This window comes from Takifugu flavidus, chromosome 14 (genome assembly GCF_003711565.1).
Source record: "Takifugu flavidus isolate HTHZ2018 chromosome 14, ASM371156v2, whole genome shotgun sequence".
NCBI lineage: Eukaryota > Metazoa > Chordata > Actinopteri > Tetraodontiformes > Tetraodontidae > Takifugu > Takifugu flavidus.
In genome coordinates this window covers 12,119,817-12,145,318 of record NC_079533.1, presented here as the reverse complement: position 1 = coordinate 12,145,318, position 25,502 = coordinate 12,119,817, and the positions used below count along the sequence as shown (strand labels likewise).

Below are 25,502 nucleotides of genomic sequence, written 5' to 3'. Positions count from 1 at the left end.
TTCTGTCATATGACCGTGACACCCATGGAGACAGTTACAAGAAACAAGATTTGCTCCTGGATTTGAAAAGAAAAGTCTGTACCGACTTTGTTTTGGTACAAAATGCCCCCGACTCTCTTCCAGAAACTTTTTAACAAGAGAAATGCTTTTTCCTCGCCACCACCGAGATGCGGGAAAGAGGACCCAGCTTTCAGGTAGCTATTTGTGTGTGTTTGGGTTCTGGTTTGTACGGATCTCTTTATATAGCGTTATTTGACTGTTTTCCGTGGCTTCCGGAAGCGTATTCAGTGGGATAATTTTTTTTTAAAACTTCAGTAGCCTGTAGTTTGCTCTAATTCAGCGGTAAAGTAACTTGCACTCTACGGGGAGACGCGGGGTGAGTGGTTACGTGCCTGTCTGATGGAGTGCTAACATGCTAATGCTAGCGACCAGACGATAGCGCGGCTGCTGCACACGCTTCACACGCCTGACCCAGCCAGCACTTTCTGCTCGCCCACGCAAGCAACACGGCCTACATACTGCTATTAATAAAGGCACGCAAAGTTGGGGACGTGCGTTTCGCCGCGGTAAAATTATCCGCTGACGCCTACTGGGCACAAATGCTCACAAGTTTCATAATAATCGCCCGTCCGCCCCCCCCTTTGTCTCCCCCATCTTTGTGTTTCTGTGGTAACGGTGGAGTGAGAAAGGAGCCGCAGCGCTGGTCACGTTCTCCAGCTTATCAGGGCGATAACTCGGGACAAAGTACAACTGGCATCTCCTTTAGTTCTTCGGAGCTGCTTTACCCATTCTTAGCTAAAGCAGACGTCGCGTAGGGACACGGTGTGCTTTGTTTTAAAACACATGTGATCTCAGCATTGAGTGGATCACTGATAGATCCATTTTTAATCTAGCGTTACGATTTAAAGCAATGTGCCATTGTATGAACTATAGTGTAATGCAGGACTGAAGTTCATTTCCTGGTTCCCATGTGCAGATGGTCCTGACACTTCTTGGTCAGCGTCAGCCCTCAGAATTCTCTTTTTAGTTTAAAACCACTTTATTTTATGAGTCAAATCCTGTCACCCATGACGGGGATATTGACCAGTCGTCGGGAGCTCAGTCCCCTGTGGTGCCACTTCCAGATCGGCCCCCTCTGCCAACGCACGTTCCATCCCCACAAAGGTACCATGTGCCACTAATATCAATGAAGTGTGTGTCTTTAAGTGTTTGGCTGGCCTCGCGCGGACAGGCAGACAGCAGGCTTTTCTGTTAACTCCATGGTCAGCTGTGCACTTCATACCTTTGGCATGAAGTCCCCATTCAACAGGCATGGATCGCTCGGCGACAAAAGCAGGAAGGAGTGATGATGTGCTGGAGACAACTTAAGGAAAAGTTCATAACCTGAATAGAGAAGCTCTTATCTATTCTATCAGATTTCTTGGTGAAAGTGTTTTTATGTAATACAAGTGTTGCACTTTTTCAAATGGTCTTGCCCTCTGGAATACCACAGCGGGCACCAAATTGGGTAACCCCGAGAGGACCCCTAAAAAGAATCTCCTCTTTCCCCTGTTGCAGCATTTGACACCATACTGAACATTTCACAGCAAGCCCCTGGCTCTTCAGCCAGAATCATTGTACGACCCCCCCACAGCCAGAATACTTGTCTCCGCTGCCTCCGACCACTGATGTTTACTCGGGGCGGGGGGAAACTTTATCGACCTGGGCTCTTCAAACGGAGACTGCCACACAAAAGGACAGACATGTCGCAAGCGTGAGAGGGGATGTCGCGGTGTGCGCTCTCTTCAGCGTTTTGTAACACGGAAGACTCAAAAATGGTGTAATCGCTCCCAGCTTTAATGCTGGATGATGCAGCTCACAAGTCATTTATTTAGCCGGTTTACATCTTTCTTCTCAGACGCGGTTTATTGATGCTCATCAAGGTTTGAAATCGGTGTGAGTGGGCTTTCATCTCGTATGAAGCTGATAGCTTGTGTAACCTTGAGGTGAGTTTTTAAAATGGATCACTCGCTCAGCACTCGGCGTGTTTCTGATTGGACTTTTTCTCCATCTGTAAAATAATGCTTGAGGATGGAGGTCAAAAATACACAAGGCCTCGTATGTATTTTTAGTGATGCGTTTTAGACCGAAGGGGGTTAGAGAAGTACCGTAGTAGCGTCTGACTAATGTTACCGATTGGCACGCCGACCTTCCTCAATTGTGCCCTTTCGTAACGTGTGTGTCATGTGAGGCTTTCGTCCATCTCGAGGCGGTTTGTGGGGCAAAACCTCGGTCGACTCTCCGGCATAAATCTGCACCAATGGAAAGTGTGTGCATGAACATCAGATATCGGTGCAAACGATGCATGGCTACATTTGCAAGCTGCTTTGGTCCATGTTTGTGTTGAAATGCTGCAGGCTCGCCAGCATTCTGCAAAGTGGCGGCTGTCATCAGGTTGCTATCCGGGCTATTTTAAGTGACCACACACTGGTGGTCCTGAGTGTCAGAGAAGATCTAGTTTTACTTAAAAGTTGCTTCTTATATAAACACCGCTTGGCTCCTGTCACTTTAAGGGTGCGAGACATGCTCTCTTGGGTGTATTTCTACAACTGTTGGGTAGCTCTTAAACAAAAATGATTCCATCAGTATTTGACAAATGGCACACATTGAGATTTTTTTTAAAACCCAATGCTATATCAGCCTTTTTGTAGCCTACAGTTTTGTATCTACATCAGTCAGGGCAAATCTAAAGCGTGATATTGGTACGCTGACTTAAGTTCTACAATCAGAAAACAAGACATGGTTGTAAAGTTGGATCTCCACAGACAAAAAGGAAACAGTTCTGACTCCTGGGAGCTTGGTTAATTTGGCTTTGGCTCTGAATAAGAACTGGGGGGGTCAACAGGAAGTCAGATTGTTAAACACAGGATGTGCTCTCTGCTTGGTCTAATAGCTTTTTTTTCTAAACTGAGCAATCAGTGGTTATTCTTACGTTGTGTACTTGTTGCAGATGCTGCCTTGTGATACTGTATAAGCTTTTTGTCATGAAACCAGAACTGTAGCTTGCCACAAGCTTAAGGACACCTTTTGTGTGATCCTTTTGTTACAGTCACGTCGCCGTCTTTCCATTTCCTGTCATGTGAACTCACAGGTTGTGACACATGAATGAACCACTGTGTACACATAGTTTTTAGATAATACATCAAAGGATGCACACAGGGAGGTGTATGGAGGCATAGTGCATCAGTAGGACATTGTAATAGTAATAAGTGACGACACTTGCTTTTAAACATGGATCTGGGTCATTGTTTTCCACTTTTATTTCCAAATGAGAGTTTGAAGAGTTTGAACTTGTTGTCATTGTGAGTCAGGTAGCCTCTGGATGCGTTGTTGCATCTTCTTTCTCACCACGTGATTGCTGGAAGATATTAGTCTTTAGTGGGGCCATAACAAGTAGTTCAAACTCTGAGTCAGGTTGCTTTCTGGCAATAGCGCCAACAATAGTTGCGGTAAAAGGGCTTGTTTCAATGCAGTAAGGTCGACGTCTTCAATTTTAGCTTTTTAATACAATTAAAATGTTCTGTTGATTTCAAAGACAGGCGGTCTTCTTGCTGTGGCGCTAGGTGCAGCGGTGCGTTATTAGACACGACTAGAACATTCCAAGGGCAGATCTCGGAGACACCTCTGCCACGCGCAGCAGGAGGAACGGCAAACTCGGGACGGTGGTGACATTTATGTAACCGTCCCAGACAAACATGAGCGCACATGTGAACGTTCAGGGCGCTTACAGAGAGGTTAGAGAGCCAGGAGCCATGTCCCGACCCATCCCGTTGAGAAACAATGCAAATATCAAGTGGTTGTCTGCAGTGCCGGGTACCCATTTATTTGTTCTTTGAAAGCTATATTATTGTGTTAATAACCAGTATTTAGAGATGATTAACTGCATTATTATATTTTCCAAAAGTTTATTTCAGTCGGGGTTCAGGGAAAATCATCACTCTTTGAGCTGTTTTCGCTGACCTTTTACTTTCGCTTCGCTGTTACAAGTTTTACCACCAACCACAATCTGGGAAGTTTTCACTTATAAGCTCATCTGCTTTCAACTCTCTTCATTCAAAGACTTCTTTGTCAAGGCGGAACGTAAAAATTCTGCATCGCCCCAAAGTGGCGCAATGGAGAAATAAAGACCTGACACAAGAACAAATCCCCGCTGTCGTTGTCATCGCCGCGCTTTTTAGGAGCCGGCAGTCGCTGCCCTCATGCTGTCCGGCGCACACATTGCTCCCGCGATCACCTGACAGTCTCATGTTGTTGTGTGAATTTAGTTCGCCGCTATTCTTAGACCCCCGCTTCGGCCGGGAGACGAGAGGAGAGGGAAGAGGAGATAGAAGAGTAGAAAGACAGGGAGAAGGTTGGGGAAGGACTGGCAGAGTCGCAATGATGCCCAGGTAGGAGTTGCTAATATTTAACCAGGTCTAAGTCTTCGTGTGAAGCTCCGTCTGGTGCACTGGCATCGCTAACGTGCTGCAAATGCAGCTTCTGGTAAACATTCTGGGGATCGCGGTGATCGAAAGATCGACGTAAGCTCCTGAGCTCGGGATCGCACAATACAACCTTTTCTTATTAGTTCTGGCTTGTAAATTGGGGTGGATCTCTAGTTTCTAGAGTTCTTATTCTTACTTTTTACTTCAAGGTTGGAGGTGAGCGAATATTGGGGGCAGAGAAGGAAAACTAAGCTTCAAAAGCCTGGCTTTGAGTTGGAAGTGCGATTAAAATCTAGCCTAAAATTTAAAGAGAGCTGAGGCTTATTTCTAAAGTTCTCAGGATTTTTTTTAAAGCCCTTTTTGGCGCCTAGAACAGAGGCTAAGGCAGTGCAAGTATGTAACAGTCATGTGCTGCTTTTATGAATGACTCCTCTCTTGTCAATGCTGTGACTGTCACAAGCTCACCGAGGGCATGCTTCCCTCTCTGCTCTCGGTTTGCACCGCTGTCAGATGTCATTTCTTTCACATTTCTGTTTTCTGCGAACTTTTCCACAAGATTTGCAGTTGCTCATCCAGCTTCACTACGACCACGCACTTTTGAGGCTGTTTCAACCAGACCCGGATGGGAATGAGCAAAAATGAAACTAGATGCAAAATAGCGCATCATGAAAAGTAGTTCTCCACCAGTCAGTTTGGGTCCGACTTTTTAACCCCACACCAAATTTGCCTGGAACGGTTTCAGAAAACATGCTGTCATAAATACACGATTGAGGAACGGCTAAGTTCCCAGAAGGCATTGAAAGTGGGGTTATCTGCTGTGTTGATCTGGTTATTTCTGATCATTTGCTCAGCCCAAACTCTCAGATTAGCATTTGTAATCTAATGTAATGGCAACGTTTGATCTCAGGAACTGTTGGCATTGACACGGAGCTTTGTGTGCCCAATGTCACTGGAAGGTAATTTATGCCTTTTAGTACATACCTTTCACCATGTCAATGCTAAGAAATGGCTGTGTGTGCTATCTTTGCAAGTGAAATGGATTTAAGTGTTCTTTTTCCACCAGCCCATCTATGCTAATCATGTATTTAGGGATGCTCTCCGCTTCTTAATAAAAGGCTAAAATTAGGGCAGATTTGTGTCCATCTGCCTCACCCGTCCGTCCATCCGTTGAGGCTGAAATCCTGGACCGTATCCGCGGGTCCAATTCCCTGTCATCACCTCCAGCCCATAAATCAAGCAGCAGAACCTGTTTCATAGAAGAGGTGACTGCCAGAGGACCACATACAGCATCGTGACATCCTGTACTGTACAGCATTGCTGGAGATGACCTGCATAAATATTGAGCTGGGCGATATCCCAAGTTACCTAGCAACAACTTTGGAGGAGAGATTTCCAGCAAAACTGCTTATCTGTTACTTAACTGGGCAACAATTTACTGGTTTTGCAATAACCCTACATTTATATTACTGTTCAGGCTGTAAGGGTGCGCTTGACTGTGACCTTTTTAAAGGTGGTGGACAGTTCATCTGATGACTGGATAGTTACCCATTCACCCCCAGTATTGATAGTTACCCATTCGCCCCCAGTATTGATAGTTACCCATTCGCCCCCAGTATTGGGGGAACTGTGGCTCAGGTGGTCACCTGAAGTGCACCTGAACTTTATGTGTCAAAGGGTCCTTGAGCAAGTCTGTGAACCCCAAAATAGCTCCCGATGCTGCGTCTCCGGTGCATGTGCACGTCCTCCTAATGTGGCCCCGTGCGAGGTCATATCTGCCACGTATAGGAATGTGAATGGGTGAATGCAGGCCTGTGGCGGGAGGCTCTCTGAGGGAGCCAGTTTACAATTTGGGTCCGTCTTTTATTAAATTGTAACACGTTTTTTGTTTTTTTTTGTCTTCACCTAGCTGGCCAGTCCCCCAGCTGGAGCCCAGTCAGATCAGACTGATAGTCTACCAGGACTGCGAGAGGCGCGGCAGAAATGTCCTCTTCGACTCCAACACAATGAAGAGGGGCCCGGAGGAAACACCCATCCCAGTGAGTCTCGCCAATTTTAAATCCAGTGTTATTTATAAAGTGCTGATTAAAGTGGAGATCACCTGCAGGGGATTTACAGAAACCCAGAGTCTGTCCCCTCAGGTAGGGAGAAACTCCCTGTTAACGGGGAGAACTCAGAAGCCCGACCAGCTCATACAAAGAAGGACGGGAGAGAATACAAACTAATGTGACACATTTTCTAGAAGTTGGAACCACAATTGTTAAAAATGTGGCAGAACCTGTTTTATTGCAGTTTCCAGTTTCTCACCTTTCTGTTGGTTGGAAGTTGTCATAGAAATTGTGTGACATTCAGTGACACTTTAAAGCTGAAGAAGACACTTGAAAGCTGCACTTGAAAGCTGCACTTTAGGGCGCCCAGTCTGCAGGACGTCTTCTGCGTCCGACAGAAGGAAACGGTCGCGGGAAAAAACCCATTCCACTATCATTCGGTCTTCTGATGACTTAATTCCTCGTACTGAGAGGAAGAAGTGAAAGAACTTAACCGAAACCCCTGTCGTCCGTATCAGAGAACATCAGGTGACCAAAGCGACACGCCGGTTTCAGGATTGTGATGTTAACATTTTGGTTTCCCATTCAACTGGGAGTGTGTGTTTGTGCTAATAATCTCATTTGTAGGTGAGAAAACCCGATGCTTGCACAGCCTCGATACTTTAATAAAAGTGGTGCGTGCCGTTGACTGACCCTGACTGGTTTGTTCTGGGGCACTTATCTCAAATAATAATAGAATCAGCTGACAGGTCGCGTCGAAGCAGCATTCTTTGCTCCTCACATGACTGTTGTGTCACTCTCTCCGTCATTCTCTCTGTCTTCACCTCCCGCCGCTTTGCTTTTGTTCCCGTTTGTCATCTGCAACTTTCTCACCCTTCGAGTTCCATCTTTCTACTCATGACTCCTGCCATACGTGGAGATAAATGCATTTAAAGGGGCTTTCTGGAGTTGCAAAATCTGCAAATGAGTCTATTTTTTGATGCGAGAGCCTTTTTTTTTTTGCTTGTTTATCACTACATGATGGTTATCACATGATTTTTTTTATTTTTTTCCCCCACCAACTTTGGATCAACACGAGAAAGAAGCAAAGCACAGAGCCCAGAATGTGGAACGTAGCGATAACCTGTGACTCGACAGGATACTTTCAAGTCAAAAATGATCAAAATTAGAGGTTCGGTTTGGGGGGGGGAGGGGAAGGCAACATCGCAGCGCAGGAGCGGAGCGGCGAGATAAAGCCGAACTGGCTCGGGGAGGGAAGGGAAGGGTTACTGCGCTGCTGGATCACGAGATCCTGCAAGAGTCATATGACTGGCAGTCACATGCTGCTGTCCTTTGTGTACACACCTCACATTGCAGTGCAGCAACAGCACGTACACACAGTCAAACAAATGCTCACTCAGTCGGTGTGGCTTCATTTTGGTGTGTGTGCGCATTGCAAACACTCGTAAATATAAAGTATAGTGAACAGCCTGCATTGGTTATGTAAAATGCCCCTGTCTGCATTTTAATGTCTCTCTTCGTTCTTTCTCTTGCATGGACAGGGATTAGAAAGTGAATAGTTACCACACACACACACACACATACACACACACACACCTTGTACTTCTGTCTTTGTGAGGACTTTCATAGGCATAATACATTACCCAGCTCCTAACCATCCCAACTAACCACCCTAACCCTTATTCTAACCCAGTTTAATCCCGAAATACAAAAATGTCCTCACTTTGCTGGTAGAATGCAGATTTTGGTAATCAGTGTGTAGCAAGTACAAACACGCATGCAGGCGCGCACGCACACCGTCCTGAAAGCATTCCTCTCGGCAAAGTTGAGACGGCACAGGATACGGGCTCACATGGCTTCGCTGGCTTGTTTACATGGGTGGATCAGCATTAGGTGTCACATTTACTTCAACAGTTAAAGTTCAATTCTAGATTCCCACTAAGAGTCTGACTGGATACGAGCCAGAGAACACTTCTTCAATATTAAATTCTAAATGCATTAAAGGGGCAAAGACTTTGGTGGTGCTTATGGGAGCATTTGTAATGTTGCATGTATGCACATATCCTGCATGGACATTAATGCCATGTCTGATTCTACTTTGGGACAATTAAGTTGACCCACTTGAGGCTGTCTGCACATTTTTAAAAGGTTGCTGCCTTCTTCTTGTCATCCTACAGAACACCGAAGGCCAGGTGAAAATGTTTGGGAAATGCTGCCAGCTCCGCTCCACCGGGGGCAGCAGCAGTTCCCTGGACAGCTCGTCCTCGGGCACCTCTGAAATCAAGGAAACCAAGGAGCAGGGTCTGCGCTTCCCGGGCTCCAGGTGCTCGTCGGACGTGGTGATGCTGGGAGAAATGATGTTCGGGTCGGTGGCCATGAGCTACAAAGGCTCGACGCTCAAAATCCACCAAATCAGGTCGGAAGAAACGGTGATTGGAGACGGTTAAAAACAGACGTGCCCAAACGCACTAATGAACTTTGTCCCTCTGCTGTCATCAAAACAGATCACCGCCTCAGCTGATGCTGAGCAAGGTCTTCACAGCCAGGACAGGAGGAAGTGCGTATGGCAGTCTCAACACGTAAGCACTCTCCCTCCCCCCTCCATGTTCAATAAAATGTTCCAGTCGTCTATCTCTGTCTATTTATGATTTTCTTCTGTCGTTTCTTTGTGCTGCAGGCTGCAAGACAGCCTGGAGTTCATTGGGCAGGACAGCAACACACTCTGGCCCGACCAAAACACTGGGGTCAACAGTCTTTTAAAGAACATAGGTAACACCGAAGTTCCCTCCTGTTTGCATCAAGTTTGACAAGGAATTAGATGCTGTAGTGGGTACAGACGTACTGTGTCTGTGTTGTTTTGTCTGTGGTTCATGTTTTTCCTGTTAACCCTTCTGGCTCCAAATATTTCACAATAATTCAATGGTATGTTGTGCATTTTGTGTCCTTTCCTCTCAGGAAAGAGAGGAAAAGATATTAAATTCTGTTTTCTGTGAGTGGTCAATCACCTTGCTCATCATTATTTCTTCCTCAACTAAAAAAAAATAAAAAAAATCTTGATTTAGAATGAGTGGGTGCCAGGAAGCTGGCAGTTTTACCCCTTTCGTCCTCATTAACCCAGTAATTGTTATTTTTCTCTTCCCTCTTCCTCCCTTTCTTCTTTTCCATGTTTTTTTTTTTTTTGTGTTTGTGCCGCACAGGATTTTCTCAGCTCTGCAGCCCTCGACGGGCCTTCTCTGAACAAGGCCCTCTGCGCCTCATCAAGAGCGCGTCTTTCTTTTCAGGTTGGCGCTTCAAACTGGCCACGACTGAGACGTGCCAGTTGCATGTGTGTGGGCGGGCAGTAGATGCCATAGAGTGGGTTTGTGTAGGCTTTGGCTGACAACAGCTGCATGCTTGTGGTGACAGAGGGACCGGGGAGCGTAACAGTAGGCATGTCATATCGAAGCATGACTGCAGATGCCTTGGGTCCGATGGATGCGGCAGAAAGAAGGAAAGGAATACATTTTAGGAATATTTTCACTTCTTGTTCGTTAAAAATAAAAGGTGGGAAGTTTCTACTTCGTTTGCACTATCAAAACACTTTGAAAATGTTCTTTTACATACATACATGAGGCAAAGACTTGAATCTATCTACCAATACTGTCAGACCAAGGCCTGCAGGCATGTCACATGCACAGAAATCACGTGCATGGTCTTAGTGGGCACAGTTCTTTTAATTTCTTTTGAATTCTTCTTCCTCTCAAATCTCATTAATCAATAGGAACAACTCAGCGTTGTATTTTGTGGGCTTCTGTATTGACTTTGTTTCCCCTCGTTAAATAAACCAACCACCGACTGTAAATTGCTTGAGCTTGCATGTGCACAACCGGTATCGCCGTCACTCATTCCCAGTGGTTCCACACATTCACACAATCTGCTGTGCCGCTCTCCCCCCAGCAGAGGGGTCGACGGCTCATTCAGAGGCGCAGCGGCATCGGAGCTGTTGAATGGGGGAAAAAACTCATTTTATTCACTTTCTCTCTTAAGAAAGCTGGGCGCACTACACGCTTTGTTTCTAATGCTTCTGTTCGAACCTCTGCTCCAGTAAAGCGAGGTAGAGTTTTAGACATCAAGGTCTGTCCCACAGTCCTGTTTACGGCACCCTTAGCTTGGTGTGGCATGTTGCTGTGTCAGTTATGCAACACTAGTATGGTCACAAAAGGCATTCCACTTATCCAGAGGCTCGACTTAACTTGCTGTTATGAATAATGTAACCTTCCCTTTTCTGTGTGGTTGTTATTATCGTTATGTTACCGAGCAGCTATAGACTTCTTTCATTTTTATGTTTTTCTTCACATACGGCTACTTTCTTTCCTTTTTTGTTTAGTATTTTTGGTTATGTGTTAAAGAAAAAAAAAAGTTATTAGGGAGCCAGACGTCCATTTTGTTTTACAAATTGCTGGAAGGCCAACGTGAGTCTGTTCTAAGATTTCTAGGATGGTCTTCTTTGTAACCATGCAGTGGTTATTGGTTAGATATGAATATTCAGCTGTAGTGCTTAAAATAATTCCATTTCCTTGAGGGGAAAAAGGGTTACATTTGATGACTGTAGCCGTGCCAAATATGGCTGCCGATTGAACCAGAAGCAATATGTTACTTTCTGATGTTTGTGGTATTAAATAGCTCCACAGGGCCTATTCTGTTCCTTTATCTTGACAATTTAAATGCCTCTCATTGCCTTAAGACACCATGTGTGTTAGCTTTTAACCTCAGTGTCATCCTGTCATCCAATGCTCTGACCCTGAACTCAACCCTTTTATTTTATCTCTCCTCTCTCTCTTCCTTAGGCCACAGTCACCCTATGGACATGCCGGGTCGAGGGCTTTACGATGAAAGGGACAGTGGCATCGCTAGGTCAGGTAAGTTAATGAGACTAAGGAGCAAAGCCCAGATTGACCTACACCCAATCCAGCTTTCCATCTCCCTTCTCATGCACCCGGACTTTGATTTGCGTTCAGTTAAGGACAAAGACGCATTGAAAAGTCACATTTTTATGCGATACATAACAGTTATTTTTTGCGGGCAAGCATATATCAGCTTCTCAGAAACGTTTCTTCGGTGACGCGGTGAAAAAGCGGCAGATGTTCTGTTTAAAAGTTAAGGTTGAAGGTCAAGCATGTAAACTGTTACACAAATCCTGGTTACTTTAAGTGCTGCCACTTCAGCTGCTGTCATTGGAATGCAATCCCTGCAGAGGGTTTTCCATGAAGAAACCCCACAGGTGTCTCCTCTCAAGCTTGGGTGGGGAGTGAGAGGTGTTGGGTGATGGAAGCAACCTTGTTCTCTCTCAAACCTGGAAAGAATTCTGACCTGAAACCAGGAAGATGGAAGATGACGCAGGCATGGAATGTTTGCAGGGCCACCCGTGCCAAGAGAGCACTGCAGTGAAAACTGACCCCTGTCTTGCCCTGCTTGCTTTGCCCCCGCACCCCTGCCCCGCCTCTACAAACACCACCATGCCGCAGTGGCATGGCTGGTATGAAGGGAATTGTGGTTTCTGTTTAAACCCAGGTCACATGCAGACGATTAAATATAGCAGCTTTCAAAACCTCCAAGTAAACGAGCTCTTAATTCAAGTGTCATCCTCTCATATGAAGCCCCTCCGCCTGCCCAGTGCAAAGAGGCCTTTATCTAACTTTAAAACTAGACATACTCCCCCTCAACAATGCGGTTCTGCAGCACAGATTTAGAAACTGTGATTGACCCAGCTTGTGTTGTTAATCACCCACTATCCATCTAAATGGCTCATGTAACCATTGATCGGTGCGCTGCTGCCTGGGTTGTAAGTGGCCCTGTGATCGAGGTATCTATTTTCTGTGTATGTTAGCAGGAAGTTATTGTTATTCTGAACTGGTGTAAAGCCAAGTGTTCAACAGATGCAGCATGTGACTATTTCTCTAAAAAAAAAATTTGCACGAGAAGGAATAAGGGAACCGTTGGCCTGTTTTAAAATATTTTCCTTTAAAAACAAGTGACCCTTCTGCTGTTTATCTTTGCCTCTGTCTCTGAAGCTTCCCTGAGCAGCCTGTTGATCACTCCCTTCCCATCTCCGGGTTCCTCGCTGACCAGCAGCTGTGCGTCCAGCTACCAGCGCCGTTGGCTCCGCAGTCAGACCACAAGCTTGGAAAACGGCGTCTTCCCTCGCTGGTGAGACCCGGACGCATCTGCACCGCCACTGTGAAACCAAGCAAATATCTGACATTAGTACATGAGTAAAAAACTTTTCTGAAACGTTCTGTTAGGCACGTATTTCCAAGGTCACATTCAGCAGATCCTGCTTATTTCTATTTCCCTTTCCAGCCCGGGTGTCTCTTAGGCTTTTGTAAAGTTTATCCTAAAAGGGCTTCTGCAGAATCCAGCTAGCAGCTGGGAAAATAACACATGCTGCTGCTATGCGCTAATAACCACACGTGGAGCACCGTGACTAGACACGATGCTGTGTGAGGCTGTCTGTTACTTTAAAAGCAGCTGTCAGCCTGTTAGTGCCTTTTAACTCTCACACTCCCCAGTTAAGCACCTTTTTTTTTTTGACTGTCTGAGAGAATGGATTTTGAATCTGATTTTTATTTGTTTTTGTTACATATGTGAAATGATACAATTTGAAAGATTCGGGGGTTTGTTTCATCTAAAGCCGATTCCCCCGTGTGCTTCGTCCTGAGCAGGTCGGTAGAAGAGAGCTTCAACATGTCTGATGAAAGCGGGGGACCGAGCCTCGGCGCCACGCGGAAGAAGAAGATCGCCATCGGGGTCATCTTCATGCTGTCTCCCAACTCGGAGGAGAACAGTCGCTTTCAGGATTTCTTTTTCTCCCATTTCCCCCTCTTTGAAAGCCACATGAACAAGCTGAAGAGTGCCATTGAACAGGTAGAACACTGACTTGGCTCTAGTTAGTGAGAACATTTGTACTTGCTACTTTCCTAAATATAATCCATGCATTTACATTGATAACTGCCTTAATTAGTAGTATTTGGATTCAAACCTCTCATTGAAACCTGTTAAGTGCTAAGATTCAGATAGCCCAAATGCAAACTTTATCCCCCTCGTTGCTGTAATGAGCACAGCTGCTATTGGACTGCTCAATGGTGGCACCTTTTTATATCTGCGCTCCTGTTGACTTGTGTGTTTTGGACACTGTCAAAGTAGTGGACGGCTTCCAGATTATGCTCCATTCGTTCCTCTGCCTCGCAAATTCCCCCCCGTCTTTCCCGCAACTTTGTTTACCAGCTGAAGAGTCGAATATCTCTGAGTGCATTTGTGTCGTGTCATTTTCAAGGCCATGAAGATGAGTCGGCGGTCAGCTGATGCCAGTCAGAGGGCCCTGGCATACAACAGAATGGTGGACGGCCTCAACGAGTTCAGGTTGGGTGACAACTCAGACCCTGACACACACACACACTCTCGTTGCCTTAATTTCTAATATACAGTGTTGGAGGTTCCGCGGTTGAGAACAGCCACAACGACGTGTAAATTTTTAAGAAGGTAGGTCAGGCTTCGTGCTTATCCTGTTACCCCTGGAACAAACTGATGGCTTTAACGATGTGAGAAGTGTTTTGTGCATGCTTCTCACCTAAAGTTTGTAAAACTAGATGTTTTATAGCCATCAATTAGTCTTCCATTCCAAAAAGTAAATCAAGGAGCTAAGGTGTCTTGGATAGTGTGGCTTACGTGCGGTTCATCTTGTGTAACACCGAAAAACATTATTTAGCTTTCAGTTTTTCTGTCGTGACCAGGGCCATTATGTCCTTATTTTATATATTGTGCATTTCTTTTACACCTTTTTAGTCTCCTTCTTTTACACAATAACTTGCATCACTTGGGTGTGATGTAGAAACATTTTGCTTTATATAAAGCAGAAACAGACTGTTGAAACCATAGATTTCATCTTGCCAGCAGTGGCTGCTGGGCGGTCGGGTTAAATTGTATTTAGGGAAGCTTTTGTGATCACATGTGCTCTCACCACTGACCTGTAATGACCTAATATGAAGCAAAAAGTCATGCATTTCTATTGAATACGGCTCCAAAAATGCACACACAGTGCATTGGCTGTGTGCTCCTATCTTCTCAGTACACACACACACTCACACACACACACACACGAGCAGGCATTTCCCTGTCAGAGGTCCCCGTCTTTGCTGCAGTCATATGCCTGCTGGCAGCCAGCCTCAGCAACCCAAGCCCGCTGAGTGGCAACCCTATCTACTTCAGACACTAGCCATGAGCACCAGAATAGTAAATAATATGTGAGGCTGCGGGAGGAACGCTATTGCTCAGGGCAAACAAAATATCTGTAAAATCTCACCTTCAAACAGCAGCTATATTTAAGTGTGCCATTCAGGTTTTGACTTCATGGAACATTACAGAAAGTTAGTGGAAGAAAGGCCTTTAGTGGATGCTCTATTGACGTATTTTAGGGGGTGGGGGGGCGGGCAAATGCAAGCGCTCACGCATGTGGACAAAGATAAGCTGGGCACTTAGCAGAGGCATGTGTACATAACAGTGACACCAGCCTATGTTGAGGTCGGGTGAGGTTTTGCAGAGTACAGGAAGGAATTCTGACAGAGGCCCAAAAAGGTCACATTTTACCATAAACTTTTTTTTTTTTTTTCATTTTAGAAGTACCAGTTTAACTTGACCAGTATCATGATTTGACACCCAAAAGTGTTACTAATACTGAACAAAAGCTCATGTGCAATTAATAGTTTATTGCGTCTCAAAATGAGTTGCAACATACCTGAGATGATGGATTAAATTTATATAAAGTACATTATTAATTCAAATGATTGAGGTTGATTTGTAATGGGAGCTCAATCCCAGCATATACGTAGTTGGAGGTCTGGGCATTAGTTTTAAGACGTCAATACCCCCTATAGGTCTTAAACGGAATGACTCTTAATTTAAAGAAATTAAAGTCGGTATAAACGCTTCAAAATTCTGAAGATGCCAGAAGGTTCAATCTTATCATTCTCCATCCACAATCATCTCATTTGACTGTTTCTATCCAGACCCCTTGCCGTTGAAGTCACTGTATCAGCGTTGACTCAAAACTGCGGGATTCTCTACATTCCTCGGAGATCTCCCCTCTGCCCCTGTGTCAAAGCTCGGCTCACAGCCGAGACGTGCTCGCCAGTATGCCCCGCGTTCCACGGAAAATCCAGTCTCTGTCAATAGACAAACACTCCCACTGATGCATACAGATTCGAGTATTCACCCGAGAACGTAAAAACACAGCACAGATCAAGACGCGCGAGTTTGTCAGGCGAACGCCACAAGAGCCTGAGCTCTGTCAGTGGCACTCTGCGGACTGAGAGCGCCTTTGTTTTACCCAAGAGACAAAAACACATCTGTCCTCTGTTCTCTCCCTCTTCCCCTCATTTGCTCCGTTTCATGGCCGTGCATCTCCTCCAGGATGACCATCTGTAACCTCTACACCATGCCTCGTGTGGCCGAGCCCGTCTGGTTAACCATGATGTCTGGAGCCCTTGAGAAGAACCAGCTCTGTGGTCACTTCATGAGGGAACTCTCTCTGCTGATGGAGCAGGCCTCCAAGAACCAGTTAAGTGAAGGGTGCCACGTCAAACAACCCGTTCTTGAATGCGACGTGTATTAGACATTCCAGCTTCATTTTGGACATCTCCTTGGCAACCATGTCTTATTGTTGCCATGGGTGTAAGTCATTCTTCCCACCAGTGAAAAATTCCACCGAAATGTGACGTTAGACACTGAAATATCTGAATGCTTCATTCACATCTGTGTGAGAGCACAGGCTGAACTTTACCAACATGAGTCATGAGACAGGAAGGGAAGTAGACACTTGTGGTCTCAACTGAGAAGTGAATCATGCCAATAAAGAGCTCATATGTGTCGGTGGCCATCATGAGCGCTAAAATGGTCATTCTGTTTGCATTCCAGATTCCTTCCTGCACTACTTACAGCCGTTCTGACCAATCACCTGGCTTGGGTGCCCACTGTCATGCCCAACGGGCAGCCTCCGATCAAGATCTTCCTGGAGAAACACTCCTCACAGAGCGTGGACATGCTGGCAAAAACACACCCCTACAACCCTCTGTGGGCACAGTTAGGTGAGGGTCTTACACTTTGCATGTGGACAGACTGAGATTTATTTATATTCATACTTTAAAGTGTAGTTTGACAACGCGTTATTTGTCTGCATCGTGCATGAACATTTCTGAAGTTAAAAGCCTTCAGTCTCTATCAGTCTGTGGTGGCACGTGGAAACATATCAGGTCCTTGAGTGATTTAAGAAGAGCCTACGTGAGAAATATTGTGAGAACAGATACACATCTTGAGTCAACATGAAGATTCTCACATGTAGTGGCAAAATAAACCTTATGGGGACCTCTAGTGTCCATGGGTGGGATTGCATACTCAGATCTCAAAATCCTAAAAATGCTGGGAAAAACCAACAGCTACTGCTTTTACCCCTGATTTCAGATAACTATATACATATATATTGTGTGTATATATTTAATCCACTGTTTCATATATAACCATCAGATTGCTTTACTTATGTGATACATTATCCTGTAACACCGAACCTTCCAATGCTTCCAAAGCTTTTCCATTCCGTCTTTATTTCCTGCCTTCAGTCTTAAACAAATGTAAAATATGCACATCTTATTTTTATCAGGCGACCTGTATGGATCTATTGGGTCTCCGGTCCGGCTCTCGAGGACAGTGGTGGTCGGCCGCAGGCAGGAACTGGTTCAAAGGCTCCTTTATGTCCTGACTTACTTCATTCGTTGTTCTGAGCTTCTGGAGACTCACATGCTGGACAGTGCTGAGGATGAAGCTATCGTGATGCCAGGCTCTCTCATCACCACCTCGTTAAGGAAAGGAGAGGTGGAGGAGTCGGATTATGTCTTGGTCACCGTCCATAAGCCCAGTGGAGACTATTTATCCCAAGGTGCCACCACCCAGGAGCACCAGATTGGGCCGGAGGACAGTAGCTACCGTTCGGACAACAGCCTCCTGAGCAGCACGTACACGGACACAGAGGTGGAGCACAGCACCGGAGACGCACCGAGCGAGGATGAAGAGGACGATGACGAGGAGGACAGTAGTGAGAGCCAAGGGTCTCGGAGCAGCCTGCTTCAGACGACGCATAGCCAGGAAAACAGTGCTGTTATTAGGACGGCAGAGGAGGGGGAACCTGGAGAACTGTACAGGGAATCCAACAGCCCACTATCCACAAAGGCCCGGCTGGAAACCGTGCTGTGTGTTGGCTCGGCCTCATCCAGGGAACAGGTCTGTGTGCTGGATACGGAGACCAAAGGGGACTTACTGAATCTCACTGCCCCATCTGCATCTACCACCCTTTCAGCAACTCCAGCTCCTGCTGCGGCAGAGAGCCACGGTGCCGAGGCCGAGACGGAAACGGGCACGGGGAACCAGTTCAGTAGAGCGCTGGCTTCACGGACTTTGGGGATCTCTTTGGAGAAGAAGCCCCCAGATAAGGGCCTGGCCGCCGCAGTGCCAGTGCCCGTGATGGGGGGGAGCTCGACCACGGGGCCCATGGATTTGACAGAAGAGGAGCCAGCAACAAAAGTCACCTTCCTCATCGGAGCCTCCATGTCTCCGGAGTCGGACACAGAGAGCCGCGGGAGGAAGGTGGAGGAGGATTTCAGAAAGCACAAGAAACAACTCAAAGACAAACATCTGCTGCTGCATCAGGACAGAGGACCGGACATAAAAAGCTGTAACACCGGTGCACCAGAGGACCAAAGCAAACAGACCAAGGGGGCTCCGTCCCTGCTGAGGGTGTCTAGTAAGATGCCGGCATGGAACCCCAACTGTGTGGAGCATTTTGACGAGTATTTCAGTGCGGAGAACCCTGTGGAGACCAGGACTATAGATGATGTGGTGAAGCAACCAGAGAACAGCACCACTGACCAGAAAGACTTGCACGAGCCCTCGGGCATCACCCCGCGCGGTGGTCCTGGGGATCACAGCCGACAGGGAGGCGACGGGAGTCAGGGCTTGGGTTTCTGCTTAGGTCCCGATAGTGTGGATGTCGAGGCCAGGCCGGAGGACAGGTGCAGATGTGGTTCTACAGACCGGCCTGACGGCTGCCGCTGCCAGAAGTGTTCCGTGGAGCACCACGGGGGTCTTTTGCTCTCACTCCCTGTTCCTCAGGATGGAAGCAGCGGCAACAGCAAAGGGGACCAAAAGCAGAAAGCGTTGCCCATCAACGACTGGGAGATACCCCGTAACGAGAGCTCGGACAGCGCGCTGGGGGACAGCGAGAGCGAGGAGACGGAAGACTGGCAGGAGGAAGTGCTGGTTCCCTTCCCAGGGTAAGTCCAGGACACACGCCTTCACTCATAAACATTCCTAAAAGAATTATTCACGGGTTTTAAAAGAACTGGACCAGTGGCAGCAACAGCATGGACGAATATCTCAGACCCCGCCTCTCATTTGTAGAGCAAAGTTGGTGGAGAACTACTCGAAGCCAAGCGTTGCCAACTTCGGTCGATCTCTGTTAGGAGGCTACTGCCCCACCTACGTGCCAGACTTTGTACTACACGGGATGCAAAGCGACGACAAGCTCCGACAGAACCTCACGGCTGAATTAGCCCACGCAGTCCAGGTAAGAAGTTTCTGCATGCAGAATTTTGCAAGCGATGTGATCTGGCTTTCATTTGCATACATATAAAAGCTCCCACAGACGCCACGATTTCAGGCGAAGAGCGTTTGTCACCTGCGTAAACATGCAACTCTGTCCGCTGCAGCATCCCGTTTTGGATGAACCCATAGCCGAGGCCGTCTGCATTATAGCAGACACGGAAAAGTGGACGGTGCAGGTAGCCAGCAGTCAGAGACGAGCCACTGAGGCCAACAAACTGGGGAAGGAAGTCCTGGTGTCCAGCCTGGTGTCTAGTTTATTACAGTCCACTCACCAGCTCTACAAACTCAACCTCTCGCCTAATTTCGTATGTTTCGCCTCATCGTCTCTGCGACCTTTGTCTTTTTTTAAACACCTCAGTGTGCTTAACCAACCGTGTCTCTACTTTAGTGTATAATGCACCTTGAGGACCGTCTACAGGAAATCTACTTTAAGAGTAAGATGCTTGCTGAGTACTTGAAAGGCCAGACGAGAGTCCATGTGAAAGAATTAGGCATGGTGTTGGGGTAAGCAAATATTGCTCAGTCCAGTACATCACGAATGGCTTCAAAATGTGTTTTATTTCTTTACTGCAAGGGGGTATTACTAAATTGACTGATTACTCGTTGCCTTTCAGAATCGAGTCCAGTGACCTTCCCCTATTGGCTGCAGTTGCCAGCACCCACTCCCCCTATGTGGCCCAGATTTTACTATGAGACTGTAACCGTAATGAGCTCCTGAGCAGCCCGACCACGCTGAACCCAACACGGCCACCCATGCAAGGCAGCTGACCCCAGCACCACCGGAGAGAGCTCCTCTGTCCATTTCAGCCGCTTCGGTGTCGCAGTGCTCAGGTTTCGCCACAAGAGGGCGGTAGAGACCACAGTCCTGGATTCCCTGACCTGATATTTGAATGTGTCAATTAAACAAGACTATTTAATTTTTGGACACCAAAGACTAAAATTCCTTTTCTCCCAATGAGAAAGAAACTATAGGATGCATAATAACAAATAGGATTTAATTTCCTTTTCTGTTTTCTTTCCTCACCACATGAAGCAAGTGATTATTTTAAGGAAACGTGTATTTTTAAACAATATTTCATTGACAATACTGTCGACATTTTAGTAACTTCAATGCATTTGTTTACGTGTTAAAATCTCCAGTGAATTTTCCTTTAAATGACAAGGTATTCCTGCCTTATAAAACTGGTTGGGGATGACCTCGGAGGAATCGGCGCTCTCTGCGACTCGAAGGCTTATTTTAAAATGGTTCGACACTCTTATCATAGGTACAACTCTACCTCAGTTCTTTGTATGGGCAATAGATGTCACAAACATTTATAGTTGTACCATAGGAAACCCTGAGGTGTTTTAAGTTATTTTCACCAGAGGAATGTTCGTGTCGACTGTGCAGATGCTGTTTTATTTTTAAGTTAAGGAAAAGCTGTTAAACCTTTGAGGAGGCTCCTTACAAAGATATTTAAGAGAAGGGGTTTTGCTGAATGTAAAGTCTGAAGGGTCCCTTACTGTCGAAAGGCTCGAACAGAGATATTTTAAAACCAAATTGCTGAAATATTTTCACACTTTTATAGCTACCCCACCTTTTTACAGTACAATGTTTACGGCTTCAGTGTTGGCTGTGGAGAGGCCTTGTGGCGTATCATTTGACACTATATTTTTTTCAAATGTTTCTGTCAATGTTGTACTCACGAATCCACACAAAATCCTCCCCACCCCCTTCATTTGCTTGTCCTCCTGTGACGGTAACGGATGGATGATTTTGTGATAACCAGGGTGCAATTTGCTAAATAGGAGCCTGTGTTGATTATAGTGTTCCTGTTTATGGACCCCCCCCCCCCCCCCCTCCCCCCCAAACCCACAAGAAATAGTTTCATTGTTTTTGTTGGAATTGGAAAAATGGGATCTTATTAGTTCTTCATATGCTTTTCCAACCAAAACAACATACAGATAAACTAAATTCAAACTTGTCAATAACATACGCGATTAGAAACTTCACCAACTCCACTATACTTTTTTTTTTTCTTTTAAACTTTCACACACTGAAACAGCACTCATCATTTTTGCTTCTCTGGGAAGAGCAACAATTAGAATATGCTACACTGAAAACTCAGATCGCACCCTGTAAGTCTTAATAGAGCTCCTGAACGCATCACTGGCTTCTGGGGAGCTGGTGTTGCAGGTAGAATTTATATACATGCCTAATACTTGCTCCGATGTATCAGCCTGCGTTTTGTACAAGGTAGGAATTTATATCTGATGTTCCCTCTTTGTATATAAATGTTATTTAGTTGCTCACGTATGTTTAATGGTTTATTTACATTGTACAGAGATTATTTCCATGTGTTTGTACAGAACGTCTTTCAAGATTTCGTCTCCCGACATTATTTTTTCCCAATTTTATGGGAATGCTGTGCAATAAAGATGCCGATGTTAATACCTTAAATGCGCCCGGTGTGTTTCTGTCAGAAAATGGGAGTTATTACACAACATATATCAACAGTTTAAAAAAGAAAAATGAATCATTCACAAGCGTACTTTTTGTAAAAAAAAAAAAAAGTGTTGTGAAAGTTGTCTTCTAAAAGAGCATCTTTCTTTAAACCGATTGGACGGCTAGTTTCCAACATCTGGATGACACATTTGACCCACCTTTACTTTAATTCACCGGCGTTGCCTGACTCCACCCTACCGTGAACGCAGCACGGTAGGTAAGACAATGAGCAAACACGCCGCAGTTATGCAATAAAGGAAGTGGCGTCCCTGGCGAAAGCAAATACATCGGAAGCAGTCAGCACCGTCCAAGGAGTCTTAAATTTCCCACGTATTTCCATAAAATATGATTATAAGTTACAAAAACTCCGTGGTGAGTTTAAAGCTCATTTAAACGTGGCGTTCAAAACCCAACGAAAACTGGAACACATGACGTCGTAAGTGAGCTGCTCTATTTAGGTCCTTTTTTGTCACCCAAACTGTTGATAGGATTTTTTTTATATATACGGAAGACCAGTCTGTGTACTTTTATTTAAATAATAATTCTTTAAATGAAATCGCTGTACACTCCTGTAATGAAATTACAGTGCAAAAAAATAAAATAAACGATTGTATAGCTGTAGCATCTCATTATGCTGAACCCCTTGGGTGTGGCAATTTTAGTTTCAAATGGGCTAGACTACTCGATATTTAATTCAAAACAGTCATATTGCGTTTGTTCAAAGGTTAGTCCTGCCACAAGCGGCGATATTTCCGACAGTCCTTCAATGCATCACCGTCTCCGGTCAGACAGATGTCGTCAACTCGCCACATTCAGAGGAGGGACTAAATCTGAACTCCTGGATCTGACGGATCCTTGCTACTGAGGTGGATTTTCTTCACTTAAAATGTACATATTTCTAACCGTCGCGCACTTCTGTCAGAAGTTAGTCCTGCCAACGCCTTTTTAAACACGCAGTAGTTCAGAGTTTAGTTGTTTTGTGTTTTTGTTTCTCCACTGGAGGAGGAGGAGAAGAAGAAGCCCCTTCAGAGTTTACGCCATCCACCTCCTTGTTCGGCTCTGGGATGACAGTACCTACGGGGACGTAAGGTTGTTCAGTTGAAGGGAGACCCGGAGACGCTAAAACGGGGTTTTTCTTGAGTGTGTCTGGATTTGAGCCGAAGTTATGAAAATGACTGGAGCCACGGAAACTTCTTTCAAACTGGCCTTGAAGAAACCGCCCTCCCTGCGGACAGCGGAGGTAAACAAATCTATCGTGTCTTTTAATTAGCGTTACCTTGCTAATGTTAGCCAGAAGCTGTTGCTTCACCTCTCTGACGCAAAAACACACTTAGGCCAGCGAAGTCTGACCTGAAACCACTTAACAACAAGCTGTTTGTGGTTAAAATGATTTGATTTGGGAGTTTTCCGTGCAGTCACATGCTGATTATTACACACTGGGCACCGCTCAGTGAACAGTGTGCCACCCCAAGGAGGATAATTAGTTAGCAGGTTAGATGGATTTCCGTCTGTGCACGACGCATATGAACACGATTTCATATGTGTTGAATTAATAAGTCCTTTGAGACTTACATGTCTGAACACACACACACACACACACACACACACACACACACACACACACACATGCACACACTTTGGTGGTTGACATGTTTGCATTTGGGAGAAATCTCTCTTTATTTGTGCACTCCGCGCACCACATTGTCTCCAGCCAGAAGAGCACATGCACATCTCAGCTCCCCATCATGAGGTGCGTGTTTAACCCGAAGGAAATGGTTTGTATAAACTCCAGTTTGAATCAGGGCAGTTTAAATTGAATCACTGCAACTTTCTCTTCTCTCCTCTGCCTCCTCCCAGTCGCGAAGCCGTGGAAACACAGCTGGTTTGTCATTGCTTCACTTACGTTTTCTGCCCCCAAAATAGCTCGGCCCCGTCCAGCTCCCTTCCCCATTCGGTTGCTGCTGCTGGTTTTGGAGTGAGCACTTCTCAAAGCACGATCAGGGTGCCAAAATACGGAGGAAGGGGGGTTAAAGCCACCCAGCCTCGATGCCATTCAAAAGGCACCTTTTTAATGGATGATCCTCTGTTTGTTTGTGGCAGCATGGTTGGTAGAAAGCCCCTTTCACACTTTCATAGAGGGCTTTTGTGCACCCTCCAACACACCATAATAAGCGTGTTTAGTCCACAAATAAACTGCGTGCCTGTGAAGTAGACGTGTTATCTGGCAATCGGGCATATGACAGGTAGCGCTTTGATGAACGGAGCTAAATTTAGTTGAACCCATGCAAATGCGTCCTCTTTTCAATTGTTTTCATGGATACAGAGCCTTCTCTCTCCTTTAAAATCAGAATCCAGCCTCATTGGACCTGAATTCTGAGCTTTTCCACGCAGTTCTTCCTAGTAGCCACCATTGCTATTCGTGATATATTACTAATAATAATAATTACTAACCAGCCCTTTGCCATTAAAAGACACCTTATATGTGCAAATAAGAACTAAAGGAGGTGCCATTAAATCACTGTCTGGTTCGATAGTAATCCAATCAATGCTCGCTGTGGTCTGCAGCTACCACCAATGAATCATTTATGATTCTGATTCATTTAAACAGGATGTAGTAATATGAAGACACAGTACATAAACAGCCGCAGGCTTAGTCACGCCACGCTAGCTGAGCCCGTGTTTGTACGGGACGACTTTGGCAAACTTTGAATGGCCACAACAACGGCACATTCGGTCCGGACGCCGTTACTCACGGTTTTATGTCAGCGTCAGACCGCGGAGAGAACGGCTAGATTCACCACCGCGGCGTTGATTCATAAAAAATACATTTTGTTGAGTCATTGTGGGTGTGCTTGTACCAAACCCCACCTAAAAATGAAGCTTTAAATTCGGCCGCGATGCTGTCGAACGGTGGGGGATTTTGTGGATTTGTACTGAAATAGACAAAGTCCGTCCTCATCTGTGCTTTCTTCTCTGTGAAAATGCAAATGCGGTGTAGGTGCACGGCTTCCGTGCGCGTCCCTGATCTCTCCGGCCACAGGTTTTATGCCTCGTCAAGTTTTCCCACTTTCCTGGGGTTTCCACCTAAGCTTCTTGCCTCCTCTGCCCACCTTTCTCAAGCGCCCTGCGGACAGACGGGAATTTGTGCCCGGTGATTTATGGTTTGGGCTGCTCCGATACAGTCCGGACATTTATGGGAATTCCAGCCGTCACGAAGCCACATAGTAACACAGACGTAAGTGCTGAATGGCTGCTTTGGAGCCGCTCAGCTGACCAGTGTGTGGTCGGTATCGGTGTGAGTGTGTGTGAGCTCCCTCTGTGCTGACGCAGCCATATATTTATTGCTTTTTACATACGATCCGGCGCAGGATTTACTTAGATGCGTCCTGAAACTGTGGAGGAAGCAGATGTTGATCACAATGATGGTGGAACCACCATGAGGGGACCTTTGTTGTGGGAGACATTCCGGGTTCTTTTGTGTGGATGGTGTTGATGTCGAGCACATGGGGCGTCGCACAACACCGCTGATTTCTGTTTAACACTGTCCACTCCGCCGGGCTCCTGCAGCATTAGCGTGCAGCTGTAGTAAGAGAGGGCAAAGCTGTGTGTTCATTCACATGCAAGCTCAGAACCAGTCGGACGCCCTCACCCTCGTTTGGGGCCCGAGGGGTAACTTAAGTTAACGTTTCACGTACAATCAAATGCACGCAAGCGGTGTGTGTCTAGAGCAGCGTTTTGGTTCCTGCTCAAGACTATTTCAGCATTGGGTTTTAAACCGTTGGCAGAGTTGTGGGCCAGGCAGCTGTTCGTCTGAAACCGACCTGA

The 25,502-nt window shown here is 45.9% G+C and overlaps 2 protein-coding genes across 10 annotated transcripts in view; both read left to right on the top strand.

Annotated features, from left to right (window-relative positions):
- On the top strand, positions 1–21,632 carry fnip1 (folliculin interacting protein 1). Of its 3 annotated transcripts, none has more exons than XM_057055391.1 (17): positions 1–194; positions 6,370–6,499; positions 8,686–8,924; positions 9,013–9,087; positions 9,186–9,277; positions 9,706–9,789; positions 11,335–11,406; positions 12,559–12,694; positions 13,210–13,411; positions 13,821–13,906; positions 15,953–16,099; positions 16,457–16,626; positions 17,196–18,861; positions 18,989–19,154; positions 19,297–19,497; positions 19,581–19,696; positions 19,807–21,632. In XM_057055391.1, exons 1-17 carry the CDS (start codon positions 103–105, stop codon positions 19,883–19,885), a joined length of 3,753 nt encoding a protein of 1,250 aa, XP_056911371.1. In that variant the 5' UTR covers positions 1–102; the 3' UTR covers positions 19,886–21,632. The 3 variants fall into 3 exon arrangements, with proteins under 3 accessions (XP_056911371.1, XP_056911370.1, XP_056911372.1); XM_057055390.1 differs by lacking the exon at positions 1–194 and adding an exon at positions 4,240–4,427; XM_057055392.1 differs by lacking the exons at positions 1–194; positions 9,706–9,789 and adding an exon at positions 4,244–4,427.
- A 323-nt stretch (positions 21,633–21,955) lies between these two features.
- The window catches only part of rapgef6 (Rap guanine nucleotide exchange factor (GEF) 6), a 63,994-nt gene continuing 60,447 nt past the window's right edge, over positions 21,956–25,502 (top strand). For 2 of the 7 annotated variants that reach the window (XM_057055383.1, XM_057055385.1), the window contains exons 1-2: positions 21,956–22,113; positions 22,402–22,917. In XM_057055383.1, the coding sequence (XP_056911363.1) occupies positions 22,843–22,917 (75 nt within the window). In that variant the 5' untranslated portion in view covers positions 21,956–22,113; positions 22,402–22,842. The remainder of the gene's footprint in view (positions 22,114–22,401; positions 22,918–25,502) is intronic. The other 5 variants (XM_057055378.1, XM_057055377.1, XM_057055386.1 and 2 more) reach the window with 5 other exon arrangements.